Below are 22187 nucleotides of genomic sequence, written 5' to 3'. Positions count from 1 at the left end.
TCTATAGTGGAAAATAATTCAGTTGCAGTTGGTTCCTCTCAACCTAGATTTCTCATTTAAGACACAAACAACCAGGCTCAAATGATCCTACTTTAGACACATTATGCAAAGACTTAGATATTTGGGAAGAGTTCTAAAGCTGAGAAAAGTGGAAGGAACGATAAGGAAGGATGACAAGCGGTGATGTGAATGCGCTCAGTTACTGTGGTGATGGGTCCATCACTGGAATATCTGAAGCACCAAGTTAGAGACAGATCATCATGGAGAAAGTCTATTGATGCGATCACTAGGAATTGACACTGCCTTCATGGCACATAGTCAATCAATGCCATTACAGTCTATAATATCCAGATATTTATGTATGTGAAAAGCTGTTCTGCTCATATGAATCTGCCAACAGATTCTGATGCTAGCTTTATAAAATCACCAAAAAAAAGAAAGAAGAAGAAGGTGGGAATACAGTATAAGCCAGGGCCTTTTCTGTGATGTCACTCCAACGATTGAACTTAAAATACAGTAGTCCCCACACTTGACAAATTTCAGGTGGAAAAGCATTTTTTGTTCTGTGTGGTTGCTAATGTCTGTTAGTATGATGCCTATATTTTTTTAAAAAAAATCTGCTTTTTTGTGTTTGAGGGTAATGTCTGCCTTTTATTTTAGTACATCGTTTAATTTTTTAGAGGCTTTATATATTTTGTTAGGAAAAGTATTTCATCTGTTTTGGGTATCTTTCTGAGACTGAGCAGCTGTCAGAAATACTTTTAGAAATAATACCAGATCAGCTACATCCTAGACCTAAATGCAATCTAGATATGCTTTGTGCATATGAGAAATATATTCATACGAAGAGCAATGGGATTGCCTTGTGTAGAGAGGTCATATTCCAGATAAACTCTTAAGGGAAAGATAAGAAATTTGGTTGAGAAATATATACGGGTATAGGTATGTAGGTCGTATTCGGGTCTTTTCCCGTGTAGGATTGAGGGTGTCTTGGCGACGTTTTGACGAGGTCCCACTTGTCAACTTCAGGCTGGTGTATATATGGTGTGTGTGTGTGTGTATATATATATATATATATATATATATATATATATATATATATATATATGTATGTATGTATGTATGTATGTATGTATGTATTTGTATTTGTACACACACACACACACACACACACATACACATATACACATTGCCTTGACCAATTTTTGGAATGGTGATTCTTCCCCACCTGTGTATGAGCGAGTGTTGTCATATAACCACCCAGAATACCAAAAGAGAAATTAATGCCATCACAAACATTGAGTGCTGGTGAGGTGAGGGCTTGGCATTTAAATCTCCTACAATTCCCTGTTGCGACAGTGTGATAAATTATTGCAGGTTCGCATCCCACCAGGCTCAAGGTTGACTCAGCCTTCCATCCTTCCGAGGTAGGTAAAATGAGGACCCAGATTGTTGGGGGCAATTAAGCTGACTTAATAATGTAATAATGCCGCTTGGGGTGCGTGTGAAAGCCCTAATAAGCAGGCATATAATACATAGAATGAAGGCTACTGCTAAGCTTGTAAGCCGCCCTGAGTCTTCGGAGAAGGGCGGGATATAAATGGAATTAAAATTAAAAAAATAAAAAAATAAATTGAAAACATTCATTCATAACTGCTCACTTCTGCCCACCTCACCCCAGGAGCAGCCAATGTAGGAAGAGAGGTCTTCCCACTCAGCCTTGGTGCGCCACACACGCAAGAAGATGATCTGCCCACAAATATAATGGTGAAGCCAGCAGTAAACATGAGTTGCTCTGTGGATAAAGTAACACCTAGAACAGTCTTGGGTAGGGGCCTCCCTGATGATCCTGTTTTCCCTGATGAGAATTAGCTGTAAGAAACAAAGAGACTAATGAGCAGACTCTTACCAGCTCACTGTTGGCAAATAAAACTCTTTAATTTACCAGGCAACAGGGAATTCTTTGGTTGGTTTCTGCCCCTTCCTTGAAGAAACCATTGTCCCTGGGGCAGAAATATTTACAAAGGGAGTCAAAGCCCGCAGCCCTCACACACAGGAAAGGAAGTCTAGCTGGAGTAAGAGGGACAGCTTCTGCATAGGCAAGATTTTGTTTAGATTAAAAGGCACGTTGGCCCTGAGGAGGGAACAGTTCAAACCCAGGAAAGAGTCTTGAAATTCAGGCTGCATCCTCTGAGGCTGTCGCTCCAACTCTTTGGAGACAAATGGATGCTGAAAGCCCAAAGGATGGACAGTGTTCCAGGTTGGAGTGGTGCCTGTGGTTCTGGGGCGATTTATGACATCTTCAGAGCTTAAGAAAAAATCCAAAAACATTGCAGATTTTTTTTAATTAAAAAATATATTTAAAACTTAAAAAAAATGTATTGGCCACTTTACTGCAAACCAAGATCTACTGTAATTGGGGCACAGATGGCTGGGTGGGTAGGAAAATAGAATAGAATAGAGCTGGAAGGGACCTTGGAGGTCTTCTAGTCCAGCCCTCTGCTCAAGCAGGAGGACCTATACCATTTCTGACAAGTGACCGTCTAGCCTCATTTTAAAAATCTCCAGTGCTGGAGCGCCCACGATTTCTGAGAGCAAAGCTGTTCCACTGGTTGGTTGTCCTCACTGTCAGGAAGTTTCTCCTTAATTCTAGGTTGCTTCTCTCTTTGATCAGTTTCCAACCATTGTTTCTTGTCCTGCCCTCTGGTGCTTTGGAGAATAGTTTGACTCCCTCTTCTTTGTGGCAGCCTCTCAAATACTGGAATGCTGCTATCATGTCTCCTGTTATGTCCACGTGCCGTGACAGATGACTCGGAGACAGGGTTAGGGTAACTCTGCTTTATTGCAATCCACGTGGCCGAACTGGCCTTCCTTGCCCAGGTTGCCCTTAAATCCCCGAGGCTCTACCAAGCGCTAGCCAACCCGCTGGCCCCATTCTCCCGCCTTGCAGGTGTCACCCAACCCGGTGCTCAAGAATTCCCGCCGGCCAGGTGGACCAATCAGGTGGCTGGACAGGTGCCTGCAGTACATCTCCCCTATTTCTTCTTTTCTTTAGACTAGCCAAACCCAAGTCCCGCAGCCGTTCTTTGTATGTTTTAGTCTCCAGACCGCTGGTCATCTTAGTTGCTCTTCTCTGAATTTTTTTCAAACTCTCAACATCTTTTTTGTGGTAAGATGACCAAAACTGGCTGCAGTATACTAGGTGAGGTCTTACTAGGGTTTTATAAAGTGGTAATAATACTTCACATGATCTTGATTCTATGCCTCTGTTTATACAACCCAGGATTGTATTAGCTTTTTTGGCGGCTGCTGCACACTGCTGGCTCATAGTCAAGTGATCCTCCACTTGCACTTACTTTTGAATCAGCTGTTTAAAAGGACCGTTGTTAATTGTAATTGGAAGTAAGTCCTCCATGTATGAAAAATAGCAATCTTTGGCCAAAAGAAAAAAAAAAGATAAACAGCCTCAAATAATTCTCAGCTTTTTAAAAACATTAATATCGTTGGAATAATTCAGAAACAAGTTAGTTCTTCCACTATTTTTTTTAAAAAGCCAGTTCTGTGAAAACGGTGACATAAAAATTTTAAAAAATGTGTTATTTTTTTCTCATTCCATCCTTTCTTTAGTAGCTTAGAATAACTACTCCTACAGTTTAAGCTAGTGTGCAATTCTCCCAGCATCACCTGACCAGCTTCATAGCTGACAGTTGGTTTTGGCCTCAGTGAAATGTGACATTCTAGTTTCTCATCAGTGATCTTTGGATCACTATTAATGTTTCTGTTTGGCGACCTCAGCAATTATAGAGCAAGTAATTGGTGGGAAGACCTTTGCTATGCTGCTTGATTTGCTAGCGAGCGAGCTGTCTTAATTTGGATGCCCTAATGAGATTGAAAAAGTAAGCTGACATTTACAAGGTGGTATTCATGAAATAGTTATCAGCTTTGGGATGATATTTTGTCCATGGAATCATCCATTGCTGATATTAAGTAATCAGTTGATTGGATACTAGTGCCAAGTATGGAAGGAAGGAAAGGAATGCCTGAGGATTTTACTCTGCTAGTAATTGTGCATGGTCCATGACCACAAAAGATATTTAAACCGGGGGGTCTGTGATGAAGAAAAGGTTGAGAATCACTGGGGTAGTACTTCTGACTTAGAAAGTCCTAGACCACTGCAATCATGGAAATTCCAGAGGAGGGGGAACCTACCATCCCTCCAGATGTTGCTGTATTAAAATTCTCAACACTCCCAGCCCGCATATGCAATATTTAAACGTATGTCTAGCAACATCAGGAGCCTCAGCCACATGGCCTCAGCTAACGCTATGTGACCAACTGGCAACATAGCCTTATCTAAAGCTGGGATTCTAGAGCACAGCCTTGTGCCCAGAAATAACAGGAATCTCAGATGGATCTTAGTTCTCCATTTCTAAATTGCGATCAGAGTGATCAGTCAACAAAGAGAGGCTAGTCTTGTTCCTATGGCCTTGAATCAATTTTATAGAACGAATCATTTACTAAAACAAGTGGTTTGGAGCCTGGGAGGGACTGAAGGCTATGCAAAGAAAGATGTTTCTAGGCTGGGGGGCGGGGGGGGGGGAAAAGAAAGGCCCATGTCATAGTACATTTATAAAAATACAGATGTCACTCATTTTTTTATTTCCAAGAAAATGCTTCAGTATTTGAACATCAGTTATAGATGGCAGATGTTAGACTCTTCTGAGCAGCTTCTCAATTGTTCCATCCACACAATGGTAAAATACCATATGGATACTTAATACATTGAAAATAGTTTAGTCACAGCACAATTCCAGAAGGGGTCATCACTTCAATACAAAAGAAAGAGCAAGTGAGTGAAGGGGACAGTAATATCAAGATAAAATCAGGTGGATTCTTAAAATAGACTCATTTCACACTTGGAAAAACCCTGGAACCAAAAGATGAAAAGCTACACCAACATTCATTATAATAAAACCCAGGCAATAAAGAACATATATGGTTACCTGGGTTACAATTCTCTCTGATGTACACACATTCTATTTATCTCAGCGGACATGTGTGCAAATATGCATTAACTTAAAGTTTATTATGCATGAGAAATATAAAGCATTAAATGGAAGCTAAACAGCCACTGCAGGAAATTTAGGCTTTAGGTCAGCAGATGTCATTGGTTGGGGATCTTGCCACAGGATTCCTATAAACCAATGGCTGTGGATTATTCTGACATAGAGGGTCCTTTGCTTAAACATTCATGAATCGCTTAAAATGCATTCAGTGTGTAGTCAGATTGCCATATAATTAATAAAGTGACTTTTTTTATTAAAGTGAAAGGAGTTCATTCGGCTTAAATCTAGATTAGATAGAGTATAGTATTAGAATGTAGTACTAGAATTTGATAAAGTAAAATTATCTGCTAAATTATTGTTTTAAGGGTGTATTATATAAATGTGCCAACTAATTTTTAATCTTCTCTTTGGCTCATAACTACACTGAATTACTAATAAACATTATTTAGAACTTTGATAATTATATAAATAGGCTACAATACAAATGGAAGAAAATACAAGACAGCTCTTCAGCATGGTAAATTCTTTGCATATAAAGAAGCAAATAGCACATATACCTAGAAATGAACAGTTATTTTGCTGGAAAACTATTACATTTAATTCCTTTCCCACCCCCATCCCATTTAACAGTAATGTACACAATCTACACAAGTGAATTTCTAAAAAATACATCAATATTATAATCTACTACAACAACTCAGCTACTACTATTCCCCTGATATGACAGCTAAAGAGGTATACATACAGGTAAATTACTTATTTGGATTTGCTTTCTTCTTTCTTTTTCATATATTAGAGAAGCATCAATAAATATTTTTTAAATAACATTCACCATTTACTGTCATTCCTAAGAATCTACATTTTAAAAATGTTTTCTTCACCAGCAATACCAGGGATCTTTATCACCCGTAAACTGGTTGTTACGTTACTTACTTTTTGATAGAAAATACTTACTTCTTGATAGAAAGAATAGGCCTCTTACACTCCAGTCTGAAAAAAAACGCGAGAATCTAACATGCTGGGTAAGTTTATACTGATTTCAGTGGGACTTAAAAATATATCATATGGGGATGGCCATGTCCATTCAAATTAATACAGAGTAGAGATACAGACTCCAGTATTACTGTTGATGATATTTGAATAAAATCAGTAGAATCAATGCTTCAGTACTATACCTGAAATGGGAATGTCGGTCTATCATCTACCAAAGAGTGATCTAGTGAAGCCTCTTTGATATTAATAGAGCTTCAGAAGAGCAGTCCATGATAGGAAACACCTGGAATGCCTGCCATTGTTTATTTATATATTTTATTTATATACATATAAAGTGTTTGTTGTGTGTTTGTTCCGTTAAAATATGTCTACAAACACCATACATTATCACACTGTACATATAGTGCAGATTTCTTAGTTAGCTATCTTAATATAATTTGCTTTCAGGCAAACTAGAGTTACCAGGCCTAAACAGCTGAATGATAAATTTCAAAATAATACCGGTATGTTTATCCTTTGGTAAAATAATATATATCAGTTCCTATATAGTTTTCAATAATCTATGGAAGCGGGCACTATTGTTTTTAAAGAGAGGGTCTCAGAAGAATCAAACACTTAAAAAGCAATCATCTTAAAATGTATTCTACAGAACTGGTTAAAAAACAGCCAGTACTGGAAAAGAGTGTTTTAGAGAAAAACTGTGGTTCAACTCTTGCGGATTACAGATCTTGCCCCAATCGTTCTATTTCCTCAATCAAGAAGTCAATATCCGACTTGGAGGCCGCAGGATTTGAAATCACCATTCTGAAGAAGTTGACTTTCTCTCCCTGAGGCTGATATCCAACCATTGTGGTGCCTGTTTCCATCATCAGAGCTTTGATCTTGGGTGCCACCTTTAGATTCAGACAAGAAAGAAAAGAGGTTTGGGACTCAGGTCTTCCTGTGAGGGAGAAGACTAGCACATCAGCAATGAAGCAAGGCTTGATGTAGAGCAAATGCAGAATGGATGAAGAAGGCATCAGTATATCTGACGGGCAGTCTTTCAATGTTCTCCCGAAATTCTGGTATTTGCGGGGCCAACAGAACGGGAGAGCGCCAAGATATGGAAGACAGCGCTGATGGCACTTTGTTGCTTTTAATTTTTAATGTTTCTATAAAATATAACCAAGTTACGAAGCTACACAAAACCATGTTGGACCATGTCACATTATTTCCTCTCCTGACAAAAATCAGAATCAAGGAGGACCTCACCTCAAACACTGAGAGTGTAAGATATTTTGGTACCTGGGATGGAAAATCTACCTAGCAGATTGGGTGGCGGTAAAAGTACATAAATAAATAAAAACAGCAATTTGCTGGTTTTTAATGGGTCTGACAAAAGCCTTGGCTATAAAACTAAGAAAATAGAGTCAGGGCAAAATAAGCAGACTCTCATCGCTAATATAGGTGAAATAGAGTAATTATTGGTTTGTAATTACAGATCTAACTTTGTAATATCCATCCATTCTGTTTCTTAGTTATTTTTTTAAAAACAATATGTTGCATTTGGAGTTACATCTGAGGCATATTTAAAGCCAAGTAGAAAGAGATAGCTGAGGGGGGTCTCTGATCAGGATCTGTAAATCAACAAAGAAAACCAAGCCAACAGCACTGAGAGTTTGCAAAAGGGCAGAATCAGGAGGGGGGAAAAGAGAGGATCTTGCCACCCTGTCATTTCTTCAAGGTACTCGAGACAAGTAACCAATACCATGAGTACTATCTTTATTGCAAGGTTATAGTAAGAAAATCTTTCAAGTTTGAAAGCAGTTCTCCCCTCCCTTGCCTTCACTTTCCAGAAAACTAGACAAGTCGTTAACGGGTGTTATGTTTACAGCACCCAGTGCGTTCTTTTGTGTGAACCGCATTGGTGGTACTCCAAGTGAAACACAAGGTTCCTTCCATGGTACTTCCTTAGCCTTCATTCCTTCTGTGGGCTGATATATCTCTCTGGTCCGATCATTGGCCTGCCTGTGATTCTTCCATCTCCATTCTCCCAAGGTTATTCTCACAAATGATTACACGTCCCACAAACTCCAGGGCTTGTAAATGAACGAAGGGTGTTCCTATGTTATGAAGTTACAAGACAGTGGGAGGACATTTGGAAGGTGGGAAAAGTCTGGAAAAGTTCAGAAAAATCAGGAAATATGAATTTGAGAAGGAGGCGCAGGCTTGCCTCTGAATTGCTCAACTCACTTCCATATTTATTTATTTATTTATTTATTTAGTTATATTTATATACCGCCCTTTCCCTGAGGACTCAGGGCGGTTTACAGGGAATTAAAAAATCCAACATACAAAAGTTAAAACCGAATTAAAAAATATTAAATTGACCCTGTACACAATTAAAACCCCAATTAAAATTTCTCCTCAGCCTTGGCCCGAGAGCTCAAAGAGCCAGGTCTTCAGGCCCCGGCGGAATGATCGGAGGTCGGAGACTTTCAATCTTTTTTTTCCCCCTAGGTACTGTACTGTAAGGGATCTTAGTTTATATTTTCTGTTTTTGGAGCAATTATTATCTCACTTTGTTTTAGCTTTTTAATGTACATTGACTCAGAAAATCTTTTCGTAAGCGGTTTTACAAAAATAAATAAATTACCCTATGTAGTTTTTCTCTTCTTTCCTCAGAGTCTGGCATCCCTCTGAGACTTGGTGGAATGTACCAGAAACAAACATTTGTGTGTTCAGGCTATATATCATAAAACAAAATAAAGATTTATTTAAAAAAAATCACAAAGACAGTTCATTAATATATTCATCCAAAGGATTAATTTCCCTTGCTTACACAGTTACTTTGTTTGCTATGCCTTCTGATTTTGTCCTTCAAAGCTTAGAAGAATGGAGCAAAATGCAAGTGAATGTGCCCGAAAGCACTTAGGACATCACTCACAGACAGCAATTTGCACAGGAACAAATAGAGATGTTTTCCAATTCATCACCACCGCTTCACCTTTTTCTCCAGATTATTCTCATAATAAAAAAATTCTTGGGAAATATAAACAGCCCATTTGGAATGCCACCTTTTAATTGACAATCCTGTTCATGCCTGACCATAACCTCAAGACAGGGATCTCAAAATCCTGCAGAGGCTCAATCAAGCAGAAAGCCATTTCGGCTAGGATTCAAACCGTTGAACAGCATGTTTTCCTTTACTTAAATAACAAATAATAAGCAGGCCGCTAGAGTGGAACAAAATACATTTCAAGGCTGTAGTGATAACACCTTTTTAAGGGTTATGAATCAACTGAATTTCAGCATTATGTACCTCACTGATTTCAAATGATTTCATATTCTTCACCTGTCTACCAGAGATCAAAAAGATAAAATAACAGTAACAGGGCTGGATGGAAAAATTTTCTATTGCATAAATGTATAATTTAATGGAAAGTGTTTTACGGTCTACAACTTACCTCTCCTTCAAAAACCATCTCAAACTCTTGCCTGTTTTTAATTTTATTATAGAGGTATTCTGCCAATTCAAGACATTTGTTGATCTGACTTTCGAATCCCACTGTACCCTGTTTTGAAAAGAGGGGGGAAGAAGTAATTCACTGTCATATTCTTTCTGCATCCTCTAAATAGTTTGGAGAGTAAATCTTTGAAATTTGGAGTCAGTCTATGTATTTCTTTTGTTAACCAAAGCTGAACAGCAGTGGAAATATGGAATATTTGTAAATGTCGTAAGCATGGAACAACTTCCTTTTAATGTTTTATTGTTGTCCATATTTTAAAAAGAAGTAGTTTGGCCTTTATGTGAGCAAAGTACCATTTTGCTACTCGTTAAAATATCCCTTTTTTGTAGGCTTTTGCATGCGCCCAGAAAAAGATATGGCAGGTAAAAATAGAGTTAAGGAATTATACATCAAATATTGGTAGAATAGGAATTAGGGCCCAAATTTCATGAATTGTTTTGCTTAGATATTTTGAAAACTGATTTCCCCTTTCTCCAAGCTTTTTCACCTGGGAGATATCAATATTTAAATCAACCATACGCGTATATGTTTTCTAAGAATTTAAAGCCGTGTTGAAAGGGTGGGAATTGATTTCTGGTTAAGCTTCTGCAGAAATGTTCTGCATGTTGCTGATCATTTACCTTAGCTTTCCACATCAGCCAGAATTTGAATATATCCACATGGCGTCCACATTGTATTGCTTTATCTCCAGTGTCATAGGTGATGTCATATTGCTTATCTTGTTGAAACAGATATCCTGCACACATCTGGTTGCAACCTTGAAGTATACCCTGTTGTAAAAAAAACATGCCTGTTGAACATACGTTAAACAAGAGATAAATGTAGTGCTGCATGCATTAAACATTAGTGCATATGTGTCTTACTTAAGCTTCTAAAATTGGTGTTACCATTAAATCCTCTTATTTTTCTGAGTCAGTAGAAAGTCCCGGAGACAACAGACTCCACCCTGCAGCCCCATTTTTTTTCTCTCTGCTTCTTCTAGCAGAAAAAGAGATTCTGATTCTAATCAATCCCAGAGAAGCTCACAGCATGAAAAAAAAATCCAGCTGGGAAACACAGATGTCAGTTAGCCATTTGATATTTTACTCAGACCCCAAAATCTGCCATATAGTACTGAGAACATATCCATGGCCCCTTATTTCAGTCCACGCGTGTGGTAAGGGAACACTTCATGGTCAAATGCTAAAGACCCAACAGCTAAGAATGAAGACTAGAGGAACAACATTAATCTTTTCAGAATCTTTGCTACCCTCAAGATTGTGGACACAAACATCTACCTACCAGGAACCTCAGTTCCACTCACTGTAATTGACACTCAGGAGTGTCCCAACAGGAAAGGAATTTTTGCAGCTCATATATGGTAGATGTACTACTAAAAGAAATAGAGAGAGCGAGCATTCCATTTATGAAACAAACCTTTTCCCGAAGAAGAATGGCAGAACACTGCAGTAGGACTCCCATCATCTTGTGCGGATTCCATGTGACGGAGTTGGCTCTGCAAAAGAAAGGAACGTGTTTAGAAGCCATGGAATCCGAGGTGATGAATTCTTATATCTGGCACCAGTGAGATCAGGGTAACCTCCCCACCCATAATGGAGATTATCCCATAGCTCAAATAGGTCAACCATGATCAAATTGACCAATTAAAATTCAATAACCCCATAATTAACACATTTGATAAGGTTAGATAACAGCCTCCTAAGCAGACCAAACAGAAAACATAACAAAATGAATTAATCCTACTTTATTGTAAGGCTATGGTTCGAAAGCATGCAAATGCAAGTAGATAAATAGGTACCACTTTGGTGGAAAGGTAACAGCATTCTGTGTGCCTTTGGCCTATAGTCATATTGGCCATATAACCATAGAAAATTTCTTCAGACAACACTGGCTCCCTTGGCCAAGAAACAGAGATGAGCACCTTGCCCCAGAGTCAGACATGACTGGACAGGGAAACCTTTACCTTACAGTAACAAAATCTTGCAAGTCTAAAAGGACAAATCTTCCATTATCCCCTACTACTATCTGATAAGTTAGAAAGAAGTTTCTTTCTCTGCCTGTTATTCAGCTGCACACTTCCCCCTTTTATCTGATCATTCCTTGGGCAGCATCTTTTTCCAATTTCTCAAGATTATTTACAATAGTTGCATCATCATGTAACCTTCTGAGGGTCATTTGAGACCTTCCTAGCTCAGGCATGTCAAACTGCCGGCCCATGGGCCGGATGCATCACGGCAAAACCGTGCCCACCCCATTGCCGGCAATGGGGAAAAAGTCGTGATACGTTGCGCAACATCACGTGACATTGCGAGTTTGACATGCTTGTCCTAGCTGGCTTCCAACAAGCAAAGTCAATGGAGAAGCCAGCAGTGAAAGCTGCAAGTCGCTGTGACATGAGGTTTTTGCTTAACAATTGCAGCAAAAAGGGTTATGAAATCAGGCGCTCAATTAATGACCATACTGCCTAATGAGAAATGTATTGATCCCCATTGTGGTTGTAAGTTGAAGAGTACCTATATGAATAGGGGAAATATTCCAGGGGTAGGCAACCTTGGCTCTTTTATGACTCGTGGACTTCAACTCCCAGAATTCCTGAGCCAGCCATGCTGGCTCATGAATTCTGGGACTTGAAGTCCACGAGTCATAAAAGAACCAAGGTTTCCTACCCCTGCCTTAGACCTTCTTTGGGACTATCTGTCAACACTTCTATTAATTCTGGAGGATGAATATAGATAGTTGATATAAATGGGGTTTTCCCCCCAAGATTCAGCTGGAGGAACTACAGAATCAAAAGATGATTCCTTAGATTTTTCAAGAGGGAACTGTTGTGGATGCATTTCTAAATTTGGATATATTGTTTGCAAGAGATTCTGTGTGAAAATACAAGAACTGAAAAGCTAGGAGATAACACATTTACTGGCACTGTATCTTATAAGAATCTCGTTTAGGTATTTCTTAATAGTATAATGATTAAATATCACTTTGATCAGCTGGTGCTTTCAAGAAATGAAAATTGCCACACTGCTATTAGAATTGTGTCCATAAGAGGGCTCTCTCAAGAATTAAATTAGTACATCAGCTTACCAGCAGAAAGCTGACAGTAATTAATTGGCATTCATTACACCAACAGCTTATCATTATTGTCTTTTAAATAGCAAAATTAATCCTAAAAGAACAGCTGCCCTGCTTGTATTTCCATCCTTTGGGCAGCTTCTCATATTGCTTCCCCCACAAAATAAAACTATTTTAAGCCTCTGCCACTTTATAGGCAATCCTATTTTGTTCATTTGTCAACATTTTGGTCTTAGTCCTGCAGCAACCTAGCACCAAGTAGGTTCCCAAATAGTTCCAGATAATTAGGACCTAGTGCAGATTAAAGACATTCTCGCAGCCCATTTTTGCCAAGGTATGGATATCCCATTAAAATCATGGTTCACTGCACAATAGGCCATTGCACAATATTCACAATTACTGTAGATTTTGCAAAGCAGATGTAGCTGAATTATAACTTCCAGCACTAAAAAGGTGGCTGAGAGGGGCAGGGCGGGGCTGGGAGTTGTAATTCTAACAACATCTGGGAACTCTCTTCTTCCATCCTTGTTGGGGGAGAGGATACTTATGCTGATATATTTATGAAATGTCATTTTTTCCCTGTAGAATTTTTAAATGATGTACCTTTCTATACCGTTCAGCTTGTGACGATGCTTTCTAGACATTAGTAACCCACCTCCCCAGGCAGCCTGGAAAAGATGAGAAAAATTGGTAAAGTCTTGGGAACTGGGAATTTTTTTAAAAAAAGATACTTCATTTCAGCAGAAAACTCACTGTAATAATTCTCCCGAAAGAAGGAAGGTGTTAGACATGCAACTGGCAGAGCAACACAATAATTTATTTGCATTATAATGCTCTAACCAAGACATCACTACTCAAAAGCCTATCTCATTGGCTGAATTCTCATGACATATCTGATTTATGGGTAAATGACTTACATGATGATCCTGCAAGCAATCTAGGAAAATATAGTTTCCCTGGTCATACAGGTTAACTGCCTTAGACATCACTTTTTGCAGTGATTGGTAGTTTTTTTTTACATTTCCTGCTTTTTAAAAAAAAATAAAAATAAACATGAGGGCAGTAACTGTTGTTGTTTTAATTTGGTAGGGTCACTAGAAAGCTTAGCTTCCTCTCAACTGCCTTGTTTAAGCATGGCACACACCCAACATGAGTTAAAAGAAAAAAACAACACTGAGATATAATCTGACTGGCACAGACTTATTTGCAGAGCTGTTCTAGCCTCTCGTCTCTGTCTAGGGGTGTCAAACTCAATTTCATTGAGGGCCGCAACAGTATTGCGGTTGCCCTCAGGGGGCTGGGTGGGTGTGGCCAGGGTGGGCGTGGCCTACTGGGTGGGCGTGGCTAGAGTGCGTATGGCCTACTGGGTGGGCATGGCCAGCTCTACGTCGTTCGCATCAAGGGTGCCTATGGGGGCCTGGGCAGGAGTGGGACAGATCTGAGGGTCTCTGGCAGAAGGAGGGTCTCTGGGCCAGGGCCAAGGCAGTGGGGGCCGTTCCCTCACTGTTTCCAGGATGGCTTCGCGGGCCACATGAAACCACTTCGCGGGCCGGATCCGGCCCCCGGGCCTTGTGTTTGACATGTCTGGTCTAGAAGCTGACAGGGGAGTTTAAGTTGCTGAATAGTTAACACTGGCTAGTTTGGATATGATCCTATCTTGAAATAATTGGAACCTAACTTTGCACAATACAACTGATTTTGCTAAGAATGTCATGCGGCCATAGCCATTGACTTTAATGGGGTTTATTCCAAGTAAAATGGGAAATTGGGATTATGCAGCCCTGGTTACTTACATCCACATGGAGCCAAAGATTATACTTATCACAGATGTCTGCTATCTCCTGAATAGGATCAAAGGCTCCATAAACTGTTGTACCTGCAGTTGCAGCCACATAAAGGGGAACGTATCCCTGTAAAGAAAAACAGAGTAGAAGCTCTAATGTGAAATACATTTTTTTTCAGATGAGATTTACACTAATTTAAAGTACAACTGATCTCAAGTTCTTTTTAACTGCTGCATGTTCTTCCTTTGACTTCTCCAAAAAAAAACAACAACAACACACTAAAGCAGGCGATGGGGAAATACCTAGTAATTAACAATCAATTGTAAAAGCACTAATGCTCTGGAAACACACTGAACAATTGCAAGCACTGAAGAAAACTTTTCAGAGAATACATGTTATCATCCTTTTGGCAGAACACAAGATCTCCCTGCATTTGCTTCAAATTAAAACATACAAAGGTTTGTTACTTAACTCGAGTCTCTCTCAACTCCCTAGCTTCTTTTATATGACCCTTGCTCCTCTCCACCATTTTAGCATAAGAACATGAGAATTAAACGTAGCCATTTTAAGGCTACACAAGATGGGGAAAAATGCATTGGTAGGGAAGGAATCATCTGGGGGAAAAATTGATGGGTTGAACAAAAATTTGGAGGTTGGGCTTTACTTTGGATGACACAGCCTTTTATTTTTACCATATAGAGATAGTTCTTGGCTTACATCCATTTATTTAGGGACTGTTCGAAGTTACAACAGCAGTGAAAAATAGTGACGTATGACTGATTTTTACACTTATGACCATTGCAGCATCCCCAAAGTCACGTGGTCATAATTTGGACACTTGGCAATCAGCACGTATTTATGATTAGTTGCACTGATCATTTTTAATCTTCCCAGTTGACTTCCAACAAGCAAAGTTGATAATGATGATGATATTGATTTGCTACCCATCTCATTTCGAAGCAACTCTGAGCGGCTTCCAGAAGTCAATGGGGGAAGCCAGATTTGTTTAACAACCCCATGATTCAGTTAACAATTGCAGTGTTTCACTTAAAAACTTTGGCAAAAAAGGGTATAAAATGGGACAAAACTCACTTAGCAATGGCTTGCTTAGCAATGGAAGTTTGGGGCTGAACTGTGGTCCTTAATAGAGGACTCCCTGTATTTATCTTGTTTACTACACAATCCAGAATATCTGAATGTGACTTGCAATCCAATGTGTGCACTCAGGATGTAAAGCCGAGGAGTGCAACTTGTATCAACAGAGGGATCATACAGTATTTTTTTTTAATCCCATTTATATCCCGCCCTTCTCCGAAGACTCAGGGCGGCTTACAATCTAAGCACAAATCAATGTGCTTAGCAATAGCCTTCATTCTATGTATATCCCTGCTTATTAGGGCTTTCGGGGTCCCCCCAAGCGGCATTTTTACAAAGTCAGCTTATTGCCCCCAGCAATCTGGGTCCTCATTTTACCTACCTCGGAAGGATGGAAGGCTGAGTCAACCTTGAGCCTGGTGGGACTCGAACCTGCACTAATTGCAGGCAGCTGGTGTTACTTAAGGAGGCATTAGCCCACTGTTCCACCAAGGTTTCACATGGTGTTATATCAAAGACCCTGGGCTTGAGGCGGTTCAAGGGCACATCTAAAGGCTTCCAGCAGGACACAAGTGAGCCCTGACTACATTTTTGACACTCCTGAAGTAAATTGTAACCTTAAGAATGAGTTTGAGACCTATAGTAAATGCAGCTGCTCCTTTTTTTAAAACAACAACAACAACAACAACTAAAATTGGTGATGAATCTTAGTGGAAGTTAGAAGTATTCAAGAGTTACTCTTGTGAATCTCACTATGAGACAACTGTAATAATGATACAACTGGCAAAGAGAAAATAATCACACAAAACCAATGAAATATGCAAAGGAAAGGACATTACTTTGAGAACTCTTATCTTAGTTTAACAGTATTTTCCTAGGGCGAATTGGCAAAAAAAATATTAGAGGTTCTAATCTTCAATGGTATGTAACAAAATTTCAAGAACCGCACGAGAACTTTGCTGAGGGATCAGGAGAATCTTTTCTAGAATTTGACTTCTAGCATGGAATAAGTTTCCCCTGGAACTTCCCATGTGGAAGGTGGAGAGGGCCATTTATGCTGCTTAGTGTCTACGGTCAATCATCCAGGTCATGATTGTCCAAAAGGTGCTTTTTCCAAAAGGCAGCTGGACTGTCTTGTTTTCTTTTCCCTTGAAAACATTTCACTTCTCAACCAAGAAGCTTCATCAGTTCTAACTTATACTGTTGAGCCTATTAGTTTTTATTAACCTGCCTTTGAATAATGCAAACTGATACACATTTATTTAGAAGTAAGTGCTACTGTGTCCAAATGGTAAGCATATTCTAAATAAAATAAGAAAATTAAGTAAGAGATCTTTTCCTCTCTCTCTCTCTCTTTTTTTTTTTTTAAAATACCTTTTGTTTGGCATCCAGGATTTTGGCTTCTAGATCAGCAGGTATTATTTTGCCCCTGCAATCAAAGTGAAATGTGAAAGCCAAATCTGACATACAAGAAAAAAGAATGAAAAAAGGACTAAACAGGAATGAAACAAGCCAAAACAGTAGGGCATTCACTGATGCTGTTATTAATGTCCTTATCATTGTTCCAGCCTAAATATAAACACAAAGACACCCAGGTAAAGATGTATAAATATCTCACCTTTCATCGCACTTTATTAAAATCACATTTTCAGTACCAAATCCAAGTGCAGCTCCAGCTTTCTTTATTGAATAGTGACTCTGAAACAACAATCAACAGATAATTAACCTCAGTTTGCTATGATTGTCTTTGAATTCCAAAATGCTAAGGAGAAAGAAGGGAAATGAATCAAAATAGACATAGTCTCTCCAGAACAAGGCTGATGACAAAAATCACAATATCCAGTAATTAAAATCATGATAATTGAACTTATCGAGCTCACATGTTCTGAGGTAAAAAGGACCAGTTTAGGCACTGCAGCCATGCCTTTGGTTTTGACTTCTGGGAAATATTTATAGCGGGCAGCCATGATGCTATACATATTGGATACAGCGCCACCTATAATGAGAGGACCCAACAATAAAGTATTAGAAAAGTGAAAATAAGAAATCTGACACAGTAATATGACAAAGGCATTCATGAAATATGGTGCGAATGTAGCCAAAAAAGCATAAATATCCAATGAACCAATAGATAAAGGTTAATGATAATCACCTCTGTTTTACTCAAGGCTAACTCCAATTTTATGAATATTACCTTTTCTTAAGGTGGTTTGCAAAAATTCCTTCAAATTCAACCATGTTCTTCAGGAAGGGATGAACTAGATATGATTTCCTGAAATCTCTGCTTAGATATTGAGACCCAGAAATTCTATTGGGCCCAATAATTTTGCGTTGGTTTGGATATCATCACGGTTACATGCAAGCAAAATATATGTTTGCATTTCTGTTAAAAGAGAAGCCTACTAAGATTTTAGCTAATGTGGTATTTTTAGACTACCTTAAGCCACGTAGTCAGGAAAGTTTAGGAAAGTTAACTTTGCTAATATTGAGGACTGCAATAATTAAAATGAGCAATATTAAAGCATGGAAAATCCATCACCATAAATGTTAGCCCCGTTCAACACAAGTAAGAAGGTGAAAAACCTAAAATTTATGTAAATTCTAAAATAGGAGAATGTTCTTTGTTTGGCCTCTGAAGGAAAGCAATTTAGAGACTATAGCTCAAATCAAAAGGATCTAGTAACACCTTTTCAGAGTAACCAAGCTGAATCAAAAAGCATCACCTTTTGTGAACTAAAGTCCGCTTGAATTGATACCGTGGAGTGCTTCTCTAGAAAAAAAGGCTTCCAAAGCACATTCTGAAGATCTGCCCAGCCTTTCAGGAATGGGCTTCTAGTTTTGTTTTTTTCCTTTCATTTTCTGCCCTATCGTTTCCTCTCTAAATGATGGCTTTTAGTGTTCCGCAGAGAGCCATTCCTACAGTTCCTTCACAATCATCATGGAGCTTAGCTGTTCTAGGCACCAACACATGAGACAGGCAGATAGTGTTCTGGATTCATTACTTCGGCCATTCTCCAGACAGTTCTGTAAAGATGGGCAGGACTTTATCTCACACTACACTACAAGTCTGAATCAATGGGTGAGTGATGTGGTTAAGAGCACCTGCTGAGTTTTTGTTAGAAGTGACATTCGAATCCAGAAAGAAGTACTGGAAGGAAAAACGGCATATTTGGCCCTCTGTAGTTTTTCTTCTAACATTAGTGACCACTCATTGTCTTCCATATTAACAGAAATACTAGCAAAAGAAAAGGACCTATTTTTTTTTATCTGAACACTAAGATTTTCATATTCTTTCTGGATTGTATCTAATGAAGGTAATTTCATTCACAGCACTTTTGAGTTGCATTTATGCCCAAACTAAATACTTTCTCCAAAGTTGGAAAATAGTTCCCCAAATTCCCATGATGACTGAGAACTCTTGGTTTGAAATCCAACACAGTCTGGGGAAGGCTACTTAAAAGTAACTCTTTGCATTCAACAGAACAAAATAATAAAAATTGAAAATCTCACAGGAATGTTTGTGATATAGATTACTTGGCACATAACATTCAGTCTGTTAGAGAAATATTATTTAGAGGGAGCACTGTAGGTACAAAAAAAACCCCACCCCACCCCCATTTCTGCCCACAATTCAGAAAATCAAGTTGGTTTTATTTATATATTTATTTGCAAAAATGATTTCTTAATTATATTTTTCTTTGAGATTGCAGGACTGCCTGTGAATCTGCTGCAGTAAATGTGATATTCAGCTTGACTGATTCAAAGAAATCAATTATCATAAGGCTTAATCATAGGGAATATCTTTGATTATGGAAGCAGTGGCTGATTGGATCTTTGGTGGAGGAGCTTGAACATTTATGTGAAGGAAGCCATTTGAGTAGAAGACATCAAAAGTAAAAAAGAAAATATTTACTTTATATGTTACTTGAGGTCAGCACCATTTTCGACAGTCTGAATTCTCAGTAAGTTCAATCTGAGAACACCTTGGCTATTCAGTAATTAGCTCAAACATAAATTTGGTTCCCATAGAACTCTCAGTTTCCCACTCTGGCGTGTTACATGGATCTAGAAGCCATCTTATTTTATTTATTTATTTTATTTAATCCCATTTATATCCCGCCCTTCTCCGAAGACTCAGGGCAGCTTACAATTTAAGCACAAACCAATGTGCTTAGCAATAGCCTTCATTCTATGTATATGCCTGCTTATTAGGGCTTTCGCCCCCCCCCCCCAAGCGGCATTATTACAAAGTCAGCTTATTGCCCCCAACAATCTTGCACTAATGTTGGCTGTTACTTCTGAATGCTTGCCAAAGTTCTCCATTTGAAAGGATTCAACTACGAGTCCCAGAAACTGCTGGCCTGAACTTTTTTTGTTTTTGCTGAGCTCATGCGCCCTTTGTGAAAAACAGTGAAAAGGAAGATTGTGCCACTTACTCACTTCTCCATCAGCCTCTGAGTGGAAGTATGGACTAGACCCCTGAGGACATGAGGTGGTTGCAAAAGAAAGTAAGAGACGGTCCACTCAGGAAAACAGGCCCATTAAGGCCATCTTGCTCCAAGGCTCCCTTAAACCTCTAGCTAGCACTGCTCTTAACTATAATGCAACCATAATTTCAACTACAGGTAAAAAATTTTTTTAAAAAATGCATTCTCTAAGACAGGGCTTTTCAACCAGTGTACATTGGCACCTGGCAGGTGGTACGCGACCATCCTAGAAAAGTGGTAGCGGGGGAGGGGAATGAGCTGAACCAGTGGCAGCACCGCACAAGCCTGAGCGAGAGATGGCTGGAGCTGCAGGGCTGTCAGGGCTCAGCGGAAGCGCCAGGATCAGGGCCAGGCTCCAGCTGGAGCTCAATGCTGATCCTGGCACTTCTGCTGAGCCCAAAAGAAGCGCCAATCAGCTGGAATGTTGCAGCATCTCCAGGGTCTTGTGATTTACATTCAAATGTTTGGCAACTGATTCATATTTATGACGGTCAGTGTCCCAGGGTCATGTGAAGTGACCAAAACCTGCTGCAACCACCCAGCAGATGGGGGGAATAAAAACCAAACACCCCCCACCCCAACCCCACTGCCAATCCTCAACAGAAATTCTCACAACAATGAAAACCTCGGACAGGAGGAAGAGCACCAACGGGCAGGCATTCATGCATTTATAATCACTATCAAAAAGACCCTTTTTTCTTTTCTTTTTCTGTTTTTTTTCTTACATTCACTATCCTTTTGAATTCCTTTGTTTGTTTCCTAATATTTGTCTTGGCTTTATTTCTTCAATAAAAATTATATATACATACATATATATATATATATATATATATATATATATATATATATATATATATATATATATATATATATATATATATATATATATATATATATATATATATATATATATATATATATATATATATATATATATATATATATATATGTATATATATATATATACATACATACATATACGTGTGTGTGTGTGTGTGTGTGTCTGTGTGTGTGTGTAATGAAACCTACCAGGTGAGAATATTCCATCTCCATCTTTATTAGACCATCCAATAATCTCTCTCATTTTTCGAAGTGTTAATTGCTCCATGAGTACAAAAACAGGTGCAATTTCATATGTAAACCTGTGTAAACAAACATAAATAAATATGTAATTATGAACAAATACCTAACACATATCTCACAACAATGCATATAAACTGGATAAACTTTCAATAGGTACTTTTGAGGTTAGTCTCATATGAGACCTCCAGTTATACTCTTACACTAATCTTGGAATAAGCCTTCAATGGGCCTTATTTCTGGTTTACATGTAGAACATGTAGAATCATATTACAGCTAGAATACCAGTCTATTCCAGCAAGACAGGGGGGAAAAGAGAGTTGTGGAACCATTACTAAGAAATATCCAATAGCAGTAACAGATCTTTCCTTACAATACTGATTATATTCAGATATGTGCAGATTATATCTGCATTGACTGGATGCCATGACTGCACAGTGGGCAGGCAATTGTTTCTAAATGGCCCATTCACCCTCAAAGCAATATCACAGCGTGTTTTTCTGTTCCAGTTCCAAAATAGCAATAGCACTTATATGCCGCTTCACAGTGTTTTACAGCCCTCTCTAAGCAGTTTACTGAGTCAGCATATTGCCCCCAACAATCTGGGTCCTCATTTTACCGACCTCGGAAGGATGGAAGGCTGAGTCAACCTTGAGCCTCATTAGGATTGAACTCCTAGCAGTCGGCAGAATTAGCCTGCAATACTGCATTCTAACCACTGTGCCACCACAGCTCTCAAAATATATATTTCCATATTATATTACTTTAAATGCTCCTATCTGTTTGGGACAAGTACTTCAGTTTGTTGCAAGCTAACTTCAGCAGCTCATTTGCTAGTTTGCAGAGGATAAAACACCCCTTCAACTGAGACTTTACTTACTATAGACTATAATTTCATTTAGACATACCCTGTCCATGAGTGCTACAATAGCACTCTCGCTAGAAATCTTTCCTTGCAAATATAAAATTGCTTATTTGAAACCTGGAAGAATTTATTTTAATTACTGTTTTTCTTTCTTTGGACATCCTGCTTTTCCTTAGGCTTTTAAAACATTTTATTTCCAAATAATCAAGCCATTTGAAAACTGGGGGGGGAGGGAT

General features: G+C 38.7%; 1 protein-coding gene across 1 annotated transcript in view; it reads right to left on the bottom strand.

The window, feature by feature from the left end:
- Nucleotides 1-6778: 6778 nt before the first annotated feature.
- GAD1 (glutamate decarboxylase 1) overlaps nucleotides 6779-22187 on the bottom strand; it is a gene marked incomplete at its 3' end in the record, with an annotated part of 54165 nt that continues 38756 nt past the window's right edge. Inside the window, exons 6-16 of the mRNA XM_081314593.1 lie at nucleotides 21036-21148; nucleotides 17400-17515; nucleotides 17138-17217; nucleotides 16894-16948; nucleotides 14434-14550; nucleotides 13244-13308; nucleotides 10985-11063; nucleotides 10189-10338; nucleotides 9506-9613; nucleotides 8695-8784; nucleotides 6779-6952 (exon numbers count right to left, since the gene is read on the bottom strand). Of these exons, the coding sequence (XP_081170719.1) occupies nucleotides 6779-6952; nucleotides 8695-8784; nucleotides 9506-9613; nucleotides 10189-10338; nucleotides 10985-11063; nucleotides 13244-13308; nucleotides 14434-14550; nucleotides 16894-16948; nucleotides 17138-17217; nucleotides 17400-17515; nucleotides 21036-21148 (1147 nt within the window). The remainder of the gene's footprint in view (nucleotides 6953-8694; nucleotides 8785-9505; nucleotides 9614-10188; nucleotides 10339-10984; nucleotides 11064-13243; nucleotides 13309-14433; nucleotides 14551-16893; nucleotides 16949-17137; nucleotides 17218-17399; nucleotides 17516-21035; nucleotides 21149-22187) is intronic.

This window comes from Vipera berus (assembly GCF_964194415.1).
Source record: "Vipera berus genome assembly, chromosome: 1".
Classification (NCBI taxonomy): domain Eukaryota; kingdom Metazoa; phylum Chordata; class Lepidosauria; order Squamata; family Viperidae; genus Vipera; species Vipera berus.
Note: the sequence above shows the minus strand (reverse complement) of the source record. Positions and strands in the feature narration are given on the sequence as shown.